Raw genomic sequence first — 23,654 nt, 5'->3', positions numbered from 1 at the left:
GTGCTCTTCCTGGTCCCGAGTGCTTCCATCTCCTCCAGATCTTCCTACCAGGTTCCGACTGTTAAGGCCCCTTGATTGGCCAGACTGTCGTGATGTCACTCCTGACGCGTCAGATGTCCCGCGATTCTGTTTGCGTGATTTTACCGCAATTCATCGGGTGACAATCGCAGCAAAATCGCACTGCGTTTTGGATGCCATTGCAAGTCATGGGAATCTCTCGGGCATCACGTGACTTGCAATGGTTCGGAATCGCGGGCAGAATCGTGGCAATTCTGCCCGCAATCCGAAATGCCTATATGTGAATGGCGCCTTAATAAAAGCATCAAAATGCTGCTAAATTTAGTCTGGGCATCAATGAAGGGGTAAAGAGATGGAGAGGATTGGGGAATGGAGAAGACTTTGCTGTGCAGGTAGGGGGAAAGGCTTCTTTCCTGACAGACTCCATGGCAGCATACGTATCGGGTTTGGCCCCGCTTCCAAACCTACCCATAGGACCTCACTCCCATAAATCTTTGCTCCTGTTCAGCACACGTGTTCTTTTTTTGTCCTCCAAAGGATTACCTGATATCCTACCTGAAGATGGATTCCGGGTGATGGATGGCTCTACCAGTCGGGTATGGAGCTCTCCAATAAGCCCCAGCTGCTGCGGGGTATGAAGGAGGGGCGAAGATGTAGCAGCCTTGGCCAAAAAGCCCAGCTGCTGCGGGTGGCCGGTACCCTTGAAGAGATAAGTCCGGTGTGCATCCATCCCTGGTGGTCTGCGGTTCGTGAGTACACTCCATGGCAGCTATTTTATATGCTTGTATTGTCCTGGATTTTGTATTTGTCTCTTACCTGGTCTTTCCTGCCTTCCCTGGTGGCTAGTGGTCCGGGGCCGGTCAGCGGTTCATTTCCTGACCGGCCGCCGGTGCGGTACGCTACTGCGCATGTGCGGCGCCTCGAGAACGAGGCTTGGCTCTCGCGCGTGAGCAGTAGGAGCTCGGCGCATGCGCAGTGAGTCGGCGTCGGTGGCGATCGCTGATGACGTCACCAGGCGCCATATTTAAACCCCAGAACTGTCAGCGGTGTTGTGTTTATACACACTGCTGATACTGGGTGTTATATACTCCGCATCCGATCGGTTTTTGGATGCCTGCTGTTCGCTGCCGCTCTACCTGCTAACCTCTGGTTCTTGGTGAGTACTGGCCCCAGTTTGGGAGCGCCCCCCCCCCCTCCTCTTTTGCTGGTTTTCTGACATTGCTGTCCGGCTCATTCTTGTAGGTCAGCATCAGAATGGAAGCTACTTTGCCCTCCGGTGGTCAGCCCGCCCCTAACAGGTATTTGGGGCTTCCTGGTGGGGTTGTGGGTCATAGGGGGTGGGGGTAGGAACTCAAGTGTTCCTAGCTTCCTGTCTGTTTTTTCTGTTTTTTCTCTTGTTCACAGCCCTCCTCGTTCAGAGACTAGGCACTCTTCTCAAAGAAGTGAAAGGCGCTCGAGCTCTCGCCAACGGCACTCTACAGGAAAGTCCCGTTCGGGCTCACATCATCGAAAATCGTCTACTTCAGCCAGCCACGCACGGAGACCTGACAAAGCAGGTTGCAGAGGCTGTGGCGCTAGTGTCCCGGAGAAGAAGCTCTTCTGTGATAGATGTTTCTCCCAGGCTGCGGGAGAGAGGGATACTTCCGATCAACGCATTAAGGCCTTGGTCAAGAGAGTGGTAAAGGACTCTTTGGCAGAGTTGGGTGTCAGTCGTTCTCAAGATACTGCAACGGCTTCCCCAAGCCCTTCCCCTGTAGCACTACAGGTACAGGAAGATTTCGAGTCGGCCCACACAAGCCATCAGTCGATGCTCTTGTCGGGTAGCGACTCTGAAGATGAAGATCCCTGCTTGGGTTTTGAATATACCTTGGTGCCTTCCCTGGTTAAAGCGGTCAGAGAGACCTTAAATTGGGAAGAGTCAGCTGTTCCCCCTCCCAAGCAGAAGAAGTACTTCAAACAGCTCAATAAGGAGCGTGTTAATTTTCCCTTCCTGGGAGAGTTGGGTGAAATCATCTTGGAGGAGTGGAGAAAGGTGGAACGAAAGAATTCCTTAGTATCCAAGATGGCTAAACTTTACCCCTTCAAAGAGGATGATGTGAAACATCTTGAGTCTCCTCCCCTAGTTGACGCAGCAGTGATGAGACTGGTCAAGCATGTGACCCTTCCCTTAGAGGATACGGTCTCATTTAAAGACCCGTTGGACCGAAGGATGGACTCTGATTTGAAAAGAATCTACCTTACAGCAGGTATGGCCTGTAAGCCAGTCCTGGCTTTGGCCGCTCTATCCATAGCCATGGAGTCTTGGGCTGATGTGGTAGACGAATCGGTCAGATCGGTTTCGGAGGAGGTGGCCAGAAGCGCTCCAATCCAGGAGCTTAGGCTGGGCGCGTCGTTCCTTGGGGAGGCTTCCATAGACCTGATCCGTCTGTTGGCAAGAGTTATGCTGTCCTCGGTCACAGCTAAGAGAGCTCTTTGGCTCCGCCCTTGGGTTGCGGATCCGGCATCAAAGCAAGTTTGGTGCCGTATTCCCTTTGAGGGGTCCTCCCTTTTCGGGAATAAACTTGACGAGGCCATAACCCGGGCTACAGGCGGTAGGTCTGGGTTTCTTCCCCAGGATCGGCGCCAGTTCAACGTCAAGAAAGGACAGCCTACCAGAAAATTTGTGCCTGACCGGGCCAGGGAAGCTCGTTCTTATAGACCTGGTCGGGAGTTCAACCGGAACTGGAGATCCAGACAGTCTTCCAGGAAAACGACAAAGAATGTCTCCTTGGGGGACCGTGAGCCCACTAAGTCCTTTTGAAGGTGGGCCCGCTCAGACATGTCGGGTGGGTGCGCGTCTACGCTCCTTCCGACATGTCTGGGCGGCTTCGATTCAGGACCCCTGGGTCGTCAGGACGGTGTCCTCAGGCCACAAGTGGGTCTTCAAGGAGATGCCAGGCTCAAGGTTTCTGCCTACTGCCATTCCATCCCTAGAAGAAAGGCGTCAGATTTTGTTTTCTTACGTCGAAGCTCTCATGGCTCAAGGGGCTGTCATCTCCGTTCCAGAGTCCGAGCGAGGCCAAGGAATATATTCTCCGCTCTTTCTGGTCCAAAAGAAGAACGGATCATGGAGACCAGTAATAGATTTGACCTTCTTGAACAAATTCATAAAAAAAGAAAGGTTCAAAATGGAGACCCTGTTGTCCATACAGCAGTCAGTCCAGCCGGCAGATTGGATGGTGTCCATCGACTTGAAAGACGCCTACTTTCATGTCCCTGTGGACGAAGATTTTCAAAGGTTTCTCCGGTTCGAAGTGGGAGGATTACATCTTCAGTTTATCTGTCTCCCATTCGGGCTCTCAACATCTCCACGGACCTTTTCAAAAATCTTATTGGCCGTGGTAGCCCTACTGAGATTGGAAGGTATCCGTCTTCACCACTATTTGGACGATCTCCTCCTGTTGTCCCAAGACAGAGACCAACTATTAGTTCATCTGGAGCAGGTCGTGTCCACTCTCCAGAAGTTTGGTTGGTTACTCAACAAGGAGAAGAGTCACCTGACTCCAACTCAGTCCCTGATCTACTTGGGCGCTCTGTTCGACACAGAGAAGGCGACTATCTCTCTTCCAGAGGAAAAGATAGGGACACTTCGAGACAGGATTCGCTTTGCCCTCTCATCCTCTCATCTTCAGGCACGTCAATGCCTGAAGGTGATCGGGACTATGGTCGCAGTAGTCCCCATGGTGAAGTGGGCCCTGTGGAGGATGAGACCCTTCCAGAAGGGATTCCTTCAGCAATGGGATACGTGGCATCTGGATCAACGCATCTTCTTAACCCCTTCAATGAGAGCGAGTCTCCCCTGGTGGTTATGCAGAGGCCACCTGCTGAACTGCCACTCTCTGAAGCCAGCTCCGTGGGTAGTGGTTACCTCGGACGCCAGCAACATAGGCTGGGGTGCCCACTGTCTGTCGGAGGTGGCACAGGGCAGGTGGGAGTTTTCCACTCGAGGATTAGTATCCAACATACTAGAACTCCGAGCAGCATTCCAAGCTCTTCGGGCTTTTTCTCACCTGACAAAAGACCAACCTGTCATGCTGCGTCTGGACAACACCTCAGCAGTGGCATACATCAGGAAACAAGGGGGAACACGCAGCTGGTCCCTATTGAGGGAAGTGGAGCCGATTATGTCCTGGGCACAGAGAAATCTCTCGAATCTTTCAGCGGTTTATGTTCCAGGAGTCCAGAATGTCAAAGCAGACTTCTTGTCCAGAGTGGATCTGGACAACAACGAATGGTCCCTTCACAAGGAAACGTTCGACTGGATCCTAACATTGGGGCTCTCTCCAGAGGTAGACCTCTTCACCTCCCCCTGCAATCACAAACTGCCGAGGTACTATTCAAGATTCAGAGATCCACAAGCATCAGGGATAGATGCACTCTCGGATCAGTGGAGATTCCACAGGGCATACGCCTTCCCACCGATTCCGATTGTGTTACAGTTTCTTCGGAGACTCAGGTCGGAGCCAGTGGAGGTAGTGGCGGTGATTCCCTTCTGGCCGAACAGGCCATGGTTTCCCCTTCTGACGCTACTCAGTGTCCGAGACCCAATCCCGCTACCCTTCAGACCGGATCTGTTGTCCCAGGGGTCTGTACTCCATCCGTGCCCAGACCGTCTACATCTCAGGGTCTGGATGTTGAAAGGAGGAGGTTACAGGCTTTAGGCTGTCCAGATACGGCAATCTCGACATTGCTTAGTGCTAGAAGAAGCTCAACGAATAGGGTTTATCAGAGAATCTGGGAAAAATTTTCTGCACAGCTGACTACAAGGCCTGATCCTCAATCTTCAATTAAGATCCAGGATGTGTTGAGTTTTCTCCAATCAGGACTGGACTTGCCTCTATCAGTAAGTTCGCTCAGAGTCCAGGTCTCGGCTATTTCCGCTTTTACAGGGATCTCCTGGGCCACTCATGCCCTAATTCGTCAGTTCTTCCAAGGGGCAGTGAGAATCAGACCTCAGAGAAAACCCAGGTTTCCCAAGTGGGATCTGCCACTAGTTCTGGATTTCCTGGCGGGTCAGATTCAAGACACGTCTGATTCTTTGACCATAAGAGAGCTTACACTGATAACAGTGTTTCTGGTAGCTATAACCTCAGCAAAAAGAGTGTCGGAAATTGGGTCCTTTGGGACACAAGAGCCTTTCTTAACTTTTTTTCCTGACAGAGTGGTGCTCATTCCCATGCTGGATGCGAGACCAAAAAGGACCTCTGTCTTCCATGAAAACATAGAAACAGTATTACCAACCTTTAGACAGGAAGAGGAAGAATCTTCGGTTCATCCGCTGGATGTTGGAGAGTGTATTAAGAAATATTTAGATGCCACTTCCTCTTTCAGAAAATCAGAACATCTTTTTGTTACTTTCTATGGAAAAAACAAAGGTTCAAGAGCCTCGACGAGATCCATTTCTTCTTGGATCATCCAGACCATCCAGTGGGCTTATAGGGCTAAGGGCTTGACCCCTCCAGCAGTAGTTACAGCTCATTCGACGCGGAGCATCTCTACCTCCTGGGCAGTATCCAGACATGTGGCTCCTGAAGTCATCTGCAGAGCAGCATCGTGGTCCTCTATTAACACTTTTTTATCCCATTACTGTGTTGAGCCAGCGGCTCTTTCTTCTGTGAATTTCGGTTTGCAAGTCCTGTCTGTTTGACAAAATGCATTAAACTTTCTGTTCAGCACCTGCCCACCCTGTGTGTACGGCGAGTTATTTCCCGATACGTATGCTGCAATGGAGTCTGTCAGGAAAACGGAAAATTTATATCAAATACTTACCGTAATTTTCCTTTCCTGATGGACTCCATGGCAGCAGGAGTTCCCTCCCGGATTTCTGTGGAGGATAGTTACAGAACACGTGTGCTGAACAGGAGCAAAGATTTATGGGAGTGAGGTCCTATGGGTAGGTTTGGAGGCGGGGCCAAACCCGATACGTATGCTGCCATGGAGTCCATCAGGAAAGGAAAATTACGGTAAGTATTTGAATTTAAATTTTCCGTTTTCTAATAAAACTGCATGGTGTTTAGTGACTAATTGTTTTTTTTTTTCAGGCATCCAGAACCTAGAATTTATTGTCAAAAGTATTGGGAAGCCTGCCTTACATGCACATTAACTTTAATGGCATCCCAGTTTTAGTCTGCCAGGTTCAATATTGGGTTGGCCCACCCTTTGCAGCTATAACAGCTTTAACTCTTCTCGGAAGGCTGTATCACAAGGTTTAGGAGTGTGTCTATGGGAATGTTTGATCATTCTTCTGGAAGAGCATTTGTGAGGTCAGGCACTGATGTTGGACGAGAAGGCCTGCTCGCAGTCTCCGATCTAATTCATCCCATGGGTGGTCTATCAGGTTGAAGTCAGGACTTTGTGCACGCCAGTCAAGTTCCTCCACTCCAAACTCACTCATCCATGTCTTTATGGACCTTGCTTTGTACAAGTGAGTTTGGGGTGGAGGAACTTGATTGGCCTGCACAAAGTCCTGACTTCAACCTGATAGAACACCTTTGGGATGAATTAGAGCAGAGACTGCGAGCCAGGCCTTCTCGTCCTCATTAGTGTCTGACCTCACAAATGCGCTTTTGGAAGAATGGTCAAACATTCCCATAGACACACTCCTAAACCTAGTGGACAGCCTTCCGAGAAGAGTTGAAGCTGTTATAGCTGTAAAGTGTGGGCCAACACAATATTAAACCATACGGACTAAGACTGGGATGCCATTAAAGTTCATGTGTATGCAAAGGCAGGCGTCCCAATAATACTTTTGACTATATAGTGTATATATATATATATATATATTAGCAGAGGCTTGTGTCACTTCCTATCCACTTTTATAAGTTATTTTACAGCGATATTAAACCCAAAATGTATTATACTGCAGTTTACCAATTATTAGATGTTGTGGCTGCATTACTTTTCTTTTCTTTGCTTTTTTTCCCCTCCGTTTTCACCTGGTGATCTATCCAGTGACACATCTCCTGTAATAGTGAAACACAACTCTGAAGTAATGAGAACAGGAGGCACAGCAGACAGCAGCATTGTCAGTTGGGGGGGGGGGGGAGTTTGTGTTAATGGTATTAGCAGATTTAGATAACTATTAAATTAAAGCCAATCTCCAGCTCACACTTTATAATCAGTTACAGCAAACTGTTTTTTTTTTCCCTTTTGGGATAAAGGTTTTACAAGAATAAATAAAAGCCGATCATTGTATGCACTCCCGCCAGTATTAAGTGGTTTGTCTCATCCATGTAAACTGATTCATTCTATTGGAGAGTTTTTACTTTTGAAAACCAACAGACTTGCTGGCTGGATTACCCATACTTGCCAACTGTCCCTTTTTGCAGGGACAGTCCCGGCAAATAGGAGCCTGTCCCGGGTAATTTACATTGTCCCGGCAAGCGTTACGGGCAAGGCATTACGGGCAGCCGGTGCTCGTAAATAAAATGGTTGCAGGCCAACATCGTAACGGCGCATGCGCCGTTCCGACGCCTACCGGGCTCGGGAAAGCTCGTACAAGCTTGGCCTGGGCGGGCCCATGTGCAATTATGTAATGGCGCCGCCTGGCGCCATTAAAACCTAATTATAGCAGATAGTATAATTAGGTCTTATCGTACTTATTTACACTTTGCACTTTATTTATATTTACATATTACATTTTTTGTATGGTCACACCTGAGCACATTTGACACTTTAGAATTGCAAGGAATTGTGATGAGAATTTTAAACTTTAGGCAGAAGTAGTGCAGCTGAATGGGAGAATTATTCCAACTCTGCTACTTTGGCCTTAAGTTTGAAATTCCCTTTTCAATTTCCTGTAATTCTCTCTTTATTGAGTAGACCTTAATTCTAATTTGATGATAAGTAGGCGGCATTGGTGTGCGCAGCCTATTGCATCAGGGTGTGCACCTCAGAGCACTAAGACACGTGCGTGTATATCAGCAGAGTAGTGGACGGTGTCAGTAGAGCAAAGACTGGTGTCAGCAGGGTAGTGGACGGTGTCCGTAGAGCAAAGACTGGTGTCAGCAGGGTAGTGGATGGTGTCCGTAGAGCAAAGACTGATGTCAGCAGGGTAGTGGACGGTGTCCGTAGAGCAAAGACTGGTGTCAGCAGGGTAGTGGATGGTGTCCGTAGAGCAAAGACTGGTGTCAGCAGGGTAGTGGATGGTGTCCGTAGAGCAAAGACTGGTGTTAGCAGGGTAGTGGACGGTGTCTGTAGAGCAAAGACTGTTGTCAGCAGGGTAGTGGACGGTGTCCGTAGAGCAAAGACTGGTGTCAGCAGGGTAGTGGATGGTGTCCGTAGAGCAAAGACTGGTGTCAGCAGGGTAGTAGACGGTGTCCGTAGAGTAAAGACTGTTGTCAGCAGGGTAGTGGATGGTGTCCGTAGAGCAAAGACTGGTGTCAGCAGGGTAGTAGACGGTGTCCGTAGAGTAAAGACTGGTGTCAGCAGGGCAGTGGATGGTGTCTGTAGAGCAAAGACTGGTGTCAGCAGAGCAGTGGATGGTGTCTGTAGAGCAAAGACTGGTGTCAGCAGGGCAGGGGATGGTGTCTGTAGAGCAAAGACTGATGTCAGCAGGGTAGTGGATGGTGTCCGTAGAGCAAAGACTGGTGTCAGCAGGGCAGGGGATGGTGTCCGTAGTTTTTTTATTTTTATTATGTTTTATATTATTTTTTACAATATTATTATTTATTTATTTTATATTTTTTAAGAGCCCCGTTGGAGGGCTTTGATTAAATGTCAAGGGTCTAAACAGACCCCTGGTGTCTCAATTTTGAGGCAGAGAAAGGGACTGGGGACAGAGATTTCCCTTCTTGTTCATTCACAAACTAAAGCATAGTTCACAATGCTTCAGTTAAGAATGAACACAGGAGCAATTGATACAGATCGCTCACTGTGTTCATTCAGAAAAGGAAGGGGCCGATACATGAAATATTTACTGCCCCTTCCCCTGCTCTCCATCCTGCAACATCCCTCACAGCAGCTGGCAGAAGAGGAGAAGAGGGAAGCTGGCAGCACTGCAGGGGGAGACAGAGGGCCCCGGAAAGCAGGGGAAATGGGCACCGAACAGGGTGATTAGGGTGTGCCCAGGCTCCCCTTGCACACCCTGTGCACATGCCTATGGTAGGCGGAGATTGATTATGCAGAGTGGGTGGAGCTTCAGGGAAGTGGGTGTGGTAAGTAATTGATAGCTGTGCTGCAAAGTGTCCCTGGAATTTTTTTTTTAAATGATGGCAACTATGGATTACCAGATAAACATAGAAGATAGAAAGGGTTTAATGCTGCTTTAATTTTCGATGTACAGTATAAACAGACATGTAGGCTATCCTGACCATGCCTGTGACATAAACAATTTTGCTAAGAGAGGCTGACACACTCAGCCCTGTGCAGTGATATATGGCAGAGAGTGCCTTCTATTATTATCCAAGTTAAAGCAAGACAGACATTTTTATACCAGCCGCTCCCTTCATACTTCAGGATCAGAATTAATGAATTACCTATTGATTAAATTCCACTCCGGCAAATCCACCATGGCAAATAAATGAACTCACCAGGGCACGTGTAGGCCACGGCCAGGCATGTCAGGGCAATCGATCTGCAGTTAGTAATCTTTGGGGATATAGGAAGAGTTGATGATAATATGACATGTGGGGAAAAGCAACGCTAACAGAAAGCCTGGCTGAGACCGACACGGCCACAATACTGATGATGCTCCTCAAAGGAGCTGCGCTCTGCCTTGTAGTGTCTACATTCAGTATACGTGTGCAAATGTTCACATGGAAGAGCAGGTTATTAAAGATGAACTCTGCGCAGGTATTAAAAGACACCCATTTCCGTATTTATGAATAAACTGTTAGATGTATTACTAGTGTATGTATCTGAATTTGAATGGGCATCATAACTCTTACATACACTATATTACCAAACAAATTGGAACGCCTGCCTTTACACGCACATGAACTTTATTGGCACCCCAGTCTTAGTCTGTAGGGTTCAATATTGAGTTGGCCCACCCTTTGCAGGTATAAGAGCTTCAACTCTTCTGGGAAGGCTGTCCACAAGGCTTAGGAGTGTGCATATGGGAATGTTTGACCAATCTTCCAGAAACACATTTGTGAGGTCAGGCAGTGATGTTGGACGAGAAGGCCTGGCTCACAGTCTCTGCTTTGATTCCTCCCAAAGGTGTTCTATCAGGTTGAGGTCAGGACTCTGTGTAGGCCAGTCAAGTTCCTCCACCCAAAACTTGCCCATCCATATCTTTATGGACCTTAGTTTGTGCACTGGTGTGCGTGCAATCATGTTGGAACAGGAAGGGGCCATCTCTAAACTGTTCCCACAGAGTTGGGAGCATAAAATTGTCCAAAATGTCTTGGTATGCTGACACCTTAAGAGTTCCCTTCACTGTAACTAAGGGGCCATGCCCAACCTCTGAAAAAGCCACCCTACATCATAATCCCCCCTCCACCAAATAATTTGGACCAGTGCACCAAGCACCATTGGCTTCTGCTGCTGTCAATCAAAGTCAGTTAGCCAATGAGGAAAAAGAGGGGTGGTGACAGGCCGCAGCTCTGTGTCTGAATGGACACAGGAAGCTGTGGCTCGGCTCGGGTGCCCCCATAGCAAGCTGGTTGCTGTGGGGGCACTCAACAGGAGGGAGGGGCCAGGATCACAGAGGAAGGATCAGAGAAGAAGAGGATCGGGGCTGCTCTGTGCAAAACCAACTGCACAGGGCAGGTAAGTATAACGTGTTTGTTATTTTTAACAAATGAAAAAAAGGAGACTTTACAATCACTTTAAGGGCAGATATGTTGTGATTTACTGAAGGGCAATGTTGAAGGGGAATCCCATTATTAAGGCCTGTATGATTAGAAAATCATACAAAAAAATACAGCTTTCGAAGTGATTGTACGATAATCTTATCGTTAGTACACAGCTTTCGTCCGAAATTATCCAAAGAGAAAAACAAGAAAATTTTTCTCGTACGATGCCAGATCGAATGATTTTTGTTTAAAAGAATGGGTAGTGTCGCGCTCAAACATAAAGTGCTTGTGCAGATATTTAAACCTTAATTCAAAAATTAAAAATACATGATAGGTGACAATCTAAAAAATCAATCAATCTGTGCTCAATATTGTAAAGTGCAAACAGTCCATATGCAGCATCAAACAGTCCACATCTCTTTGGTGTCACACAAATTAGCAGAGACTTGATGTTAGTGCAGATTAACCTTCACCTCCACACTTCACCCAGTGATCTAGTAAGGTACTCCTTACCGGAAATATATGACCCCTTAATTATAGGGGGTCACATAGGCAATATCTCCACTCAGTACACACGATCCTCAGCTCCTCTGTTACACAGTGGGTAATCCAGCATCAAGCCCTTATAGTGTAGCTCGGATCAGGTGGCAAACATGGGTGGGACAAAAAGGAGACTCTCATGGTGCAGTACATCTAAACATATCGCTTTATTTAAAAAGTATTGCACTTACTCGAATCACCATAAAACAATCGCCTTTCTCATAAAAGCATCCAGCGAGGGTTGTGAGCACTGCCGATCGCACAGCGCTCCTCTAACCCGGAAATGGCTACGGTCTCACGTTTCCCTTCCCGACGTACGTTTCGTCAGTACGACCTGACGTCATCAGGGGATCATGTGACCGTATGTTTACTTCTCATATTTATTGAGAATACACCGCTTGGCATCCAATCAGAAACTCCTTAATTTGTAACCCCGCCCGCATGACTCGGATCAGAATCATTAAGGGAGCCTGCTTAGAACAAAAAGGATAATATCATAGTATTGCAGCAATGACGCCGCAATTTATTTCTTTTTAATATATACCCAAAGCAAAATTGCTTAGTTTAAAACCTTGGACCGCAACTGTGCTTACTGGGTTTGTGGTGGAATGCCTCACGTTACATTATTGAAATTCCATCAATAGCGGTATTGATACAAATGCATAACCTAGTGAATTCATTAACCATTTCAGTACTAAATAAATTAAACAACATTTTGCAAATTAATTGAGTTTATATCATAAATTTTCATATACTACCTCAATTTTGTTATTATTAGAGACAAGTTAAAATTAATTTTAATTTTATTTTTGGTTAAAAAGATTAAAATTTTAAAAATTAAAGATTAAAATTATTATTAAAAGTTGGATATAAAGCAATTCAAATCTATCTCAATGTTCATACCTAAAGGTTTAACCAGTATAGTTTTCATCTGAAAATACAATACAAATACAATACAATACATTGCATCAATTCCGAAGTTTGGAACTTTAGTTACCTCTTTATTTTTGATATTAAAGTTGTACCTATAGGTAAGCCTATGATAAGGCTTACCTATAGGTACTGTAAATATCTCCTAAACTTGTACCGTTTAGGAGATATTTACCTTACATGCAGCCAGTGACGTCACTGGCGCATACGCTCTGAAGGAACGACCGCTCATGCCATTCCTTCAGAGCCCCATGCTGTGGCCGTCGGCTTCCGCGTGCGTGCGCGGGAGTGACGTCACCGCGGCTCCGGCCAATCAGATGGCCGGATGCCGCGATCCCGGAAGACGGGCGACTGGACATGTCACCCGTCATAGAGGTAAGCGGGCGGCACGGCGGGGGCTCGTTCTAAGGTAAGTATTTCATAATGAGCTAGTATGTGATGCATACTAGCTCATTATGTGTTTCTCTTGCAGGGTGAAAAAAAAAATGTGGGTTTACAACCTCTTTAAGACTAGCATGCAAAAAAAAAAAAGGATGTTCATCCGTCCGATAATCTCATCATTTGTACCAGGCTTGAAAGTAAAACTTAAGGCAGGAATTTTTTTTTTCTTTTTTAGTTTTGGACAGAATGGAAATGGATTAGAAGACCTGTGCAGTTTTTATTGCTACCTCTGCCCCTGGTAGGGAGATTCACCCTCTCTATTTGTCCTGTTTGCCATCATCATCAAAAGTGGAAGTAAAAGAAAACCCAAATTTGGGTTGTTCCCAGAACAGTAATAGAGGGGAAATCTTCCAATGAGGACACTAGTTCTGGTAACCTGGGAGGCCCCAATGAATTCCTTGAATTTTCTGTTTTAGCTATGGGACAGGAAATGAATGGAAATCTTCCCAATGGGACACAGATGTAAAAAAAAAAAAAAAAAATATCTATCAAGCATGACAAAATGTTTTGCCTATAGTTTAATTTGTTTTTAACAATTATTTTCATGAATTATTAATCATTTTGGTAAGAACAGCAAAAAATGGCAACAGTACAACAAAAGGTCGCCTTAAGTTTAAGACCAGGCAGGGCCGTACAAGCCAAAAAAGTGTTTAGTGTTAAAAATACACTCTCGCCCCCTTTGTGAATTAATGCAGCAGCTGTCCTAAACCTATTCGGTTATGAAAATGCTCATTAAAGAGGTTGTAAACCCACTCTGATAACTTGTACCTATAGGTAAGCCTATAATAAGGCTTACCTTTAGGTACTGTAAATGTGTCCTAAACTTGCACCGTTTAGTTTTCATGCAGCCAATGACGTCATCGGCGCATATGCTCTGAAGGGACGCCGCCTGTGATGTCATCGCGCCTCCGGACAATCAGATGGCCGGAGGACGCGAACCAGGAAGCAGGACTAAGTACAGACCCCCCTCCCTCAGTACACACCCCCCTTCCACTAAGTACAGATCTCCCTCAGTATAGACCCCCCACTAAGTACAGTATAGACCCCCATCCATTAGAATAGACCCCCTTCCATTAGTATAGACCCCCCTCATTAGTACAGACCCCCCTTTCATCAGTACATACCCCTCTCCATCACTACAGACCCCTCCTCCTCTCAGTGCCGACCCTCCTCCATCAGTACAGATCCCACTCCATCAATGCAGACTCCCCTCCATCAGTGCAGACCCCCGCTCAGTACAGACTCCCCTCCATCAGTGCAGACCACTCCAGTGAAGTCAGGGGATCCAGGAGCTAGCTCACACATAGAAAATTATAGTAAAGGGTGTGCCGTGTAGAACTCTGAAGAATAGGGATAAAGGGGTTGCCTAGTTGGGCCCTGAAGAGTGATTTACAGAGTAAAACAAGTACAGTAAAATTCTTCTTCGCTGCTAGTGAAAAGGTGAAGCAGCGGCCTTGCCACACTCAGTTGTATCTAAACATCCCAGCAAATTCTGCATAGTTTATTCAAGTTGGAGTATCCCACTCATCCCTTCTCCTATCCAAGATCTCAAATAAACTACAAAAAAAACAAAACCATTAGACTGTTTCTTGACTGAGCCAAGCACTTCGAAGTCGCTAAGCAATTGTGTTGTTGCTATGGGTAACCCAGGGGAACCTGTCACCAGCAGCTCCCAAGGGAGAAGTGCTAAACATTATGTTTGGAGACTGATTTTATATGGCCAGTTTAGGCATGGATGGAGCGTAGTTGGTTATAACTCTAATATTCTACCTAGTGTGTGTTCACACTTACCTGGAGCTGATAAGTTTTATGCCCGGTGATTGAATTTTGCTTGGCCTTCCCTCTAAAGTGGTTACTTGGGTAGCATTGCTCTTCATACACGCATACAGGGTGCAAACTTCAACCTGAAGAAATTATATAGCATGACATTGTTATTCGGGTGGCGCAATGGCTTAGTGGTTAAAATGTATGCCTTGCAGCAGTGGAGATTTAGGTTTGAATCTTGGCCAGGACACTATGTGAGTTGATATTCAAAATTGACAAAATATCTGACCCGCTAGTCCTAGAACCTAGTCATGGTCATACTTGTGTGTGGGATTTTATAGGATTTGGTACATCAAGTAAAAGAGGCAAGCATATGTAAAAAAAATATACATTATTTTATTCAAAGAAACATGTTAAAAACAATTTATCCAGTCAATGTACAATAAATTGATTGACAAACATGTAGGTGACTAGGTGTTCTGAAGTCTGCCCATTCAACGCGTTTCGCGGACTGATCTATACAGTCACTGCTTCATCAGGAATAAAGGCAGTTGATTCACCTTCCAAAACTTAAAATAAGTGAAGGAAAAGAAGAAAATACAGCTAATGATGCCAATCATCATATCATTAACATATTAATTACAGAACTTTTATATCAAAATTTCTCCTAATGGAATGCATGCTTACCATACTTCATGATTGTCATCAGAACATAATAGTTCAGTGGGGCATGTCCCCAGAATAGCCAACCTATGGACCCTGACCGTCCACCGTGGGAGGTCAAAGGTGCCCTCCCAGAGAGTCGACCATATAAGTGCAGACTGGACCGAACTTGAAATTGCGGACTTAACCCACTGCAGCAGGCAAAGGAGTTGAGATAGGGAACATCTAAATGGTTATTCAATAAATACATACCCATCAGGTTAATATGGACTGGACTATAATTCAGCATAGTAACATAGGCCCCAAATGTCTCAGAAGTACCAAAGTAAAAAAAGAGAGGGGAAAGGGGCAGCCACACGGAAATAGAGCAAAAAAGAAAAATGATTCATTTTTCTTTTTTGCTCTATTTCCGTGTGGCTGCCCCTTTCCCCTCTCTTTTTACTTTGGTACTTCTGAGACATTGGGGGCCTATGTTACTATGCTGAATTATAGTCCAGTCCATATTAACCTGATGGGTATGTATTTATTGAATTTCCATTTAGATGTTCCCTATCTCAACTCCTTTGCCTGCCGCAGTGGGTTAAGTCCGCAATTTCAAGTTCGGATATTCGGATAAGGATATTTTTGTTAAATGAATCATTTGAAAGACAAGCCCATACACACACACACACACACTCTATTCGAAAATACAGCAACACATCTATATTACATTTCATTTCAAAATCAGTATGTTCACTGTTGTAAACAACTGTTTATGGTGTTCCTGCTAGTGGACCCTTCCCCTTGGTGCCCTAAGCACATGCCTATTTTGCTTAAAGGGACACCAAACAATATCTTTATTTTTCAAAAATAATCCATATACATGGACCACTTAATAGCCCAGTAATCTATTGTTTATAAAATTGTTTCTTACTGTGTTTTTCTGCCCCCTTTGTAATGTCCTCCATAAGCTCTCCAAACTTTCCTTTTCCCACTTACTTCTGTTTGTTTGGAACACGTAGTACGTGTTAGTTGCAATTACGTGCCCTGCTCTATGCACACTATAAATCCAATAGGCCATAGTTCATAAACCATCTCGGAAGTAAACAAGAAAGGGTGGCTAAGTTACTACATACAGTGGGACTGTCGAGAATGCATGTAGCCACCCTCTAACAAGAAATTGGATCACAACAGCAAAAAAAGAAAAAGGAGGCTGAGAGCAAAAGAAGGTTATTTTGAGTTAAGAATACACACTTGAACAGAATACAATTTTAAATAAAAAATCAGTGTCACTTTAAAGCTGAATTCCAGGAATTCAACTACTTTGTAAAAAGTGCAGGCACACTATGAGTTAAGTCCAAATCGGTACATGACATCTCCGGAACTTATCTCTAATATTTATATCTTACAGGTTTATGGCTCTCCTGGAGCATACACTGAAACTTGGGCTGTGAGAGAGAGGAGAGAGAGGCACACCGAGCAGCTATACCCACCCCTCTTATCTGCTGCTCATTCAGAGAAGCCTTTGTAATTTGTGAATGAGTTCAGATAATGCAAAGGCTTCTGTGAATGGGCAGAAGGAGGGAAGGGGCAGGCGTAGCAGCTGCACTGACTCTAAGGTTGAAGATGCTTAGAACTGCGACAAAAGCGCAGGGCAGTGCTACAGTGATAGCCGTTGTCCGGGAATGCAATAAAGCTGTCAGTTGTAAATAACAGAGATAAGCCCAGATGTCATGTAGCTCCTTGGACTAAATTGAAGTGTGCCTTCAATTTTTACAAGCTAGCTGCATTCCTGGACTTCAGCTTTACTTTTTGCAAGTAAAAAATTGTGCATTTACTATCTTTTCTTAGAAGCCTGGAAAGCATTGCACCAGCGATCAGCAGATGACTGATCCCATGCAGGTCTCCTGCAGACTTTCAGTGTGAGATTTCTCGCTGTACATCGTACAGCCAAGCCATTTCACATTGACAGGAAGACTCAATGAACTACCACAGTACTCAAAGGCGCCGTGGTAGTTCATTAAAAACTAAAAGCCAACAGCCACAAAAGATGTCAGGACTTGTAGTTCATTCATACACAGAATATGTGCTATGAAGGAACAGCATACCTGTGCCATTCCTTCAAAGCTGTGCTGTAAACATTGACTCGCGGGAGTGATGTCATTGCCGGCTCGGCCATTCATATCACCGAAGCCTGTGATCCCAGAAGGAAGATCGGGTGAAGATGGAAGCGCCTTCAGCATTGACAGCATGCTGCTGGAGGGCTTTGTTTTAAGGTAAGTCTGTCATAATGTGCTAGCATGTGATGCATACTAGCACAGTATGACTTAAACTGCCCAGTGCTATTTTTATTTTTTGTCTTGTTGCAGGTTATTACTACTTTAGAATGGTTACTCTTGCCCTGATCTGCAGGCTTGAGAAAGAGCAGGGATGCCCAAGACAGTTATTCAGAACATAATGATGATTTTGAAAATAAACATCGAAGGTCTGCAAATAGAACATGCTCATGTTTTTGTAATACATATACTACATATATGTGAAAAATATGTGTGGTGTATACATCAATATATATATATATATATATATATATATATATATATATATATTCAAGTGCATAAATGTATAACATGTAGAGGAGAACAGATTAAAAATAAACAAACCTGTATGGCGTACACGATATATGGAGCCAGATCACCCACTTTGAAAGGATGGGGTATATTCTTGTCCGTCCTGTAGGCTTTATCATTCACATAGATGGAATATTCTGTGACAATGCCATTTGGATTTAAAGGGGGTGTCCAGATGACTTGTACAGCTGTACTGTTGATTGCCACAACCTCTGGAGGGAGCATGCCTTCAGGCACTAGAATTAATGCAAAAACACAGAGTACTCCTGCTGTCTGCGTGAAAGACCTTCTTTAACCAAATCAAATAAGCATTATGAAAAAAGAAAAAAAAAAAAAACGAAAGAAAGCACACTTTGCTGTTTTGCAATGAAGCAGTCACAGCCAGCACTGATGTTTAAATTGGCCTATTATGTTCTCAGTAAGAAACTGCAAGAGCTACTGGTAAAATTGTTTTCTATTACCAACACTGCGCTGACCTGCTGCAATGTTTGACCAGTGGAATAGTACAGCAAGTCAGACCTGACCCAAAGGCTCCACGGTATTGAGAGAGAGAGGGGAATAGTGCTGTTCTATTACTCTAATGTCCTGCTAATGAGGGAGCATAGCCTACAATTGTACTAGGGACATATGGATTCCCCAATTTAAATATAATAACAAACATATCAAAAAAATGTTTTTTTTTTAAATATTAATACTTACTCAAAAATTATTTTCATTAAACTTTTCACATTCTTTTGGTGCAAAACTCACCTTTAATTCCAAGATGTAACCCAAGGTACTTGTTGTTGCCCCTAAATGTGCTGCAGGTCTTCCAGGTTTAATGATTGTAAGCACCATTTAATTCACCTCTTCTGAAACCAAGCTGTCATGGACCCACTTATCGGGTATGTCCATGCCATGATATGTCTGTGACGTCTTTGGACTGGTTAAAAGATACGATTGATACATATATATATATATATATATATATATATATATATATATATATATATATATATATATATATATATATATATGTATACATAGTATCTCACAAAAGTGAGTACACCCCTCACATTTTTGTAAATATTTTAATATATACTTTGCTACAATGTAAAGTGTACAGCTTGTATAACAGTATAAATTTGCTGTTCTCTCAAAATAATTCCACACACAGCCATTAATGTCTACACAGCTGGCAACAAAAATGAGTACAACCTTATGTAAAAATTTCCAAATTGGGCCCAATCAGCCATTTCCCCTCCCGGGTGTCATGTGATTAATTAGTGTTACAAGGTATAACGGAACTGAGACCCCACAATGTGCTTGTGTGCTTCCGTCAGAATACCTCTTCCTTCAGTCTTCAACATATATATCAGATATTCTAGCCGCCCCCATACAAAACTAGCTTAGAATAGCTTGTATAAGATCTGGAACCTTTATTGAACAAACTCACAGCGAATATATACCCCACCAGGTAAGGTGCCTGATTACATTATCCTATTCAGATGAAATTGTGTACAGAAATATAATTACCATATCTAAGGAACAACCAATGCAAACGGTATTCTACTTTCCCGCTAGTAACTATTAAATGACAGTGATTTTATTAACTTGAGCTAATTAACTAGCAGACTTGCCGTCATCGAGCTCATGGAGTACAGTACACATTATTAAAGGTGTAAACACATCACACCTTAATACACAGACAATAGCAGGAGACCACCAGTAACAGACTGTCCGTCTCCTACATTGAAGAACATGGAACAAAGGCCAATGTGACCAGCTCTTTCAATGAACATGTTCAGCATCAAACAAACCAGGAAAAGCCTTTCATATATTTCTTGAGAGATATTGTTCATAATTATTACTGTCCCATTTGAAGTAATCCAAACCATATTCTCAGTGTCCATTAAGTAGCTCTCCATCATTTTCTTGGTCACCATGTGCCCCTAATAGACACAGGGTGACTTACACATAAAAGGGGCCTAGGGAGCTGAGAGAGGGATTTCTCAACTTCTCTAAGGTAAGCTGGGTTCCATGCCCCCCCCCCCCAACCAAAGTTACTCCCATCACACAAGGTTTCAGATGTGAATGGAGAGCAGATGTATTACATTTGATGTTATTACTCTCATACTGGTCACTGGAAGTTCAACATGGCACCTCATGGCAAAGAATTCTCTGAGGATCTGAAAAAAAAAAGAATTGTTCCTCTACATAAAGATGGCCTAGGCTATAAGAATATTTCCAAGACCCTGAAACTGAGCTGCAGCACGGTGGCCAAGACCATACAGCGGTTTACCAGGACAGGTTACACTCAGAACAGGCCTCTCCATAGTCGACCAAAGAAGTTGAGTGCACGTGCTCAGCATCCTATCCAGAGGTTGTCTTTGGGAAATAGACGAATGATTGCTGCCAGCATTGCTGCAGATGTTGAAGGGGTGGGGGGTCAGCCTGTCAGTGCTCAGACCATACGCCGCACACTGCATCAAATGGGTCTGCATGGCTGTCGTCCCAGTAGGAAGCCTCTTCTAAAGATGATGCACAAGAAAGCCCGCAAACAGTTTGCTGAAGACAAGCAGAATAAGGACATGGATTACTGAAACCATGTCCGGTGGTCTGATAAGATCAAGATATACTTATTTGGTTCAGATGGTGTCAAGCGTGTGTGGTGGAAACCAGGTCAGGAGTACAAAGACAAGGGTGTCTTACCTACAGTCAAGCTTGGTGGTGGGAGTGTCATGATCTGAGGTTGCATGAGTGCTGCCGGGATTGGGGAGCTAGAGTTAATTTGAGAGAACCATGAATGCCAACATGTACTGTGACATACTGAAGCAGAGCATGATCCCCTCTCTTCGGAGACTGGGCCACAGTATTCCAACATGATAACGATCCCAAACACACCTCCAAGACAACCACTGCCCTGCTAAAGAAGCTGAGGGTAAAGGTGATGGACTGGTCAAGCATGCCCCCAGACCTAAACCCCATTGAGCATCTGTTGGGCATGGGAGTGGAAGATGACTCCAGTGGCAACCTGTGAAACTCTGGTGAACTCCATGCCCAAGAGGGTTAAGGCAGTGCTGGAAAATAATGGTGGCCACACAAAATATTAACACTTTGGGCCCAATTTGGACATTTGCACTTAGGGTAGTACTCACTTTTGTTGCCAGCAGTTTAGACATTAATGGCTGTCTGTTGAGTTATTTTGAGGGGACAGCAAATTTACACTGTTATACAAGCTGTACACTTACTACTTTACATTGTAGCAAAATGTCATTTCTTCAGTGTTGTCACATGAAAAGATATAATACAATATTTACAAAAATGTGAGGGATGTACTCACTTTTGTGAGATACTGTATACATACATTGTTAGATACACAGTTAACCATTTGATTGCTCCTAAACATTAACCCCTTCCCAGCCAGTGTCAATAGTACAGTGTCAGTGTACAGTATTATCACTAATCAATGTTAGTGTCACCGGCGGCATAAGTGTCAGTTAGTGATCTTCTCAGTCAGTGTCTGTTAGCACCAGATTGTCCGCCACACTATCACAGTCACACTATATGTTGCTGATCACCACCATTAAAGTATAGCATCTATAGCAGCATACATTTCAGTATATACAGTATACTATAGTTTGTAGATGCTATAACTTTCGCACCAACCAATTAATATACACTTATGTGTTTTTTTTTTTTTTTACCAAAGACATGTAGCAGAATATATTTAGCCTACATTTATGAATAAATTGTATTTTTTTATTTTTATTTATTATTGGATATTGTTTTATAACAGAAAGTAGAACAATTTGGGTTTTAACCACTCTACTACCGCTCACAGTAATACTACTGCGGCAGAGTGGCTCGTTCCCGTCCAGTCACGTAGTATTAACGTGACTGGACTCCTCCCCTTCTGGGCGGCGCTTGCGCGCCGCCGGAGGCTCGCGCGCCGCCGGAGGCTCGCTCCCGCTGTTTTCATTCACAGCGGGAGTCGGGCCAGGGGAGGAGCAGCGGCGATCGCCGCTGCTCTTACCCGATCGTCGGGGATCGAGTCTGGAGATCCGCCCGCTGTGTGTAAACACAGCGGGCGGATCTCCATAGTGACAGGGAGTGACAGATCGGACTGTTCAGCATAGCTGGACATCCGATCTGTCCATGAATCACATAGTCACCTCCCCCCCTACACGTCAGTAAGCACCAGGCATACATTAACCCCTCCCTCTCCAATAAAATTAACCCCTTCCCTGCCAGTGTCATTTTTACAGTAACAGTGCATATATATAGCACTGATTACTGCAGTAATGTCACTGGTACCCCCAAAAGTGTCAAAAATGTCAGTCAGGGGTCCGGTCTGTCCGCCGCAATGTCGCAGTCCCGCAAAAAAAATCGCAGATCGCCGCCATTACGCGTTAAAAAAAAAACACCAAAAATGACAGAAATCTTTCCCTTTGTTAGTAAACGCAATAACTTTTGCGCAAACCAATCAAAATACGCTTATTGCGATTTTTTTTACCAAACATATGTAGCATAAAACAAATTGGCCAAAAACTTTTAAAAAAATTGGTTTTTACATCTTTTTTGGGGGGAATTTCATATAAAAAAATGTGAAAAATATTGTTATTTTTTCAAAATAAACGCTCTTTTTTTGTTTATAGCGCAAAAAGTAAAAATCGCACAGGTGATCAAATACCACCAAAAGAAAGCTCTGTTTGTGGGAAAAAAAGGACGTAAATTTCGTTTGGGTACGGCGTCGCACGACCGCGCAATTGTCAGTTGAAGTCGCACAGCGCCGAATCGCAAAAAGTGGCCTGGACGGAAGACAGCAAAATCCTCCGATTGTAAAGTGGTTAAAAAAAAAAAAAAAAAAATCTGTCTTTTTTTGTTTATATAATAAAAAAAATCAGTAGTGATCAAATACCACCATATAAAAGCTCTGTTTGTGTGAAAAAGTGATATATATTTTATTTGCATACAGTGTTGCATGACTGCGCAATTAGCAGTTAAAGTAGCCCAGTGCTGAATAGTAAAAAATGTCCTGGCCATGAAGGGGTAAAACCTCTTTTTTTTTTTTTGCAAACAGTGAGTAGGGATCTGTCATTTAGTGGGCTTTTATGGGGGGGGGGGGTCCTTTGGATAAAGGTCTTCTATGAATTTTTAGAAGGACCCACCATCCATTTTTTTGTTTTTGCTAAAAAGACAAAATACATTATGTAAACACAAATTGGCATAGGGTCCCTCTAAAATTGCACAAAATACTCTCATTCAGATATGGGTGGTAGAGCAAGGGAGAGTAGTGAGCATTTGCCCCTTTAGAACCAGGCCATATGCTTCAACATCTGGCTGGTACTATGCAAGAAAGGGCAGCCGCACCCCCTCCCCTCTTCCTTGCAAAGGACCTTGTTTCCATATTGAGGGGTCAAGAACCACATCCCCACATCCTGTACCCTAACATTGGATGTGAGGACTTGCAGTGGGGGGGATTATAATTAGGAAGTTCTCTTTAAAATAAGGGGACCCCAGGATATCCACCCTCCCCAACAGAGATGTATAGTAACTAAGTAGAACTACTTCACTACTGTACTTAAGTACCGAAAGGCGGTATCTGTACTTTCCTGGAGTAGAATTTTTTTCTCCTACTTCCACTTTTACTTCACTACATTTTTTTCAATGATTTCAATACTTCTACTCCAATATTTTTTTTTTGTGCTGCATAGTTACTCGTTACAATTATAAAAATTACCACTGCCAGAACAGTAGATGGCAGGTTTCATGAAGCTCAAAACATGTGTATTATCAGCGCATACGAAAATAAATGCTACTGTATGTATGAATAAAAGCTGCATTTGAAATAATAAAAAACAGTATGATGTTCAAACTTTTGACTTCTTTCTTTAATAACTACATAACACAGTACTTGTACTTTTACTTTCAG

The 23,654-nt window shown here is 44.1% G+C and overlaps 1 protein-coding gene across 1 annotated transcript in view; it reads right to left on the bottom strand.

Annotated features, from left to right (window-relative positions):
* The window catches only part of USH2A (usherin), a gene marked incomplete at its 5' end in the record, with an annotated part of 1,334,617 nt that overhangs the window by 424,180 nt on the left and 886,783 nt on the right, over positions 1-23,654 (bottom strand). The window contains 2 exons of the mRNA XM_082250984.1: positions 14,499-14,611; positions 17,774-17,976. Coding sequence (XP_082107110.1) covers positions 14,499-14,611; positions 17,774-17,976 — 316 coding nt within the window. The remainder of the gene's footprint in view (positions 1-14,498; positions 14,612-17,773; positions 17,977-23,654) is intronic.

Source organism: Pelophylax lessonae (genome assembly GCF_965119305.1).
Source record: "Pelophylax lessonae genome assembly, chromosome: 3".
In the NCBI taxonomy this organism is placed as follows: Eukaryota; Metazoa; Chordata; class Amphibia; order Anura; family Ranidae; genus Pelophylax; species Pelophylax lessonae.
The sequence above is the reverse complement of the archived record's forward strand: the minus strand, read 5'-3'. Positions and strand labels throughout refer to the sequence as shown.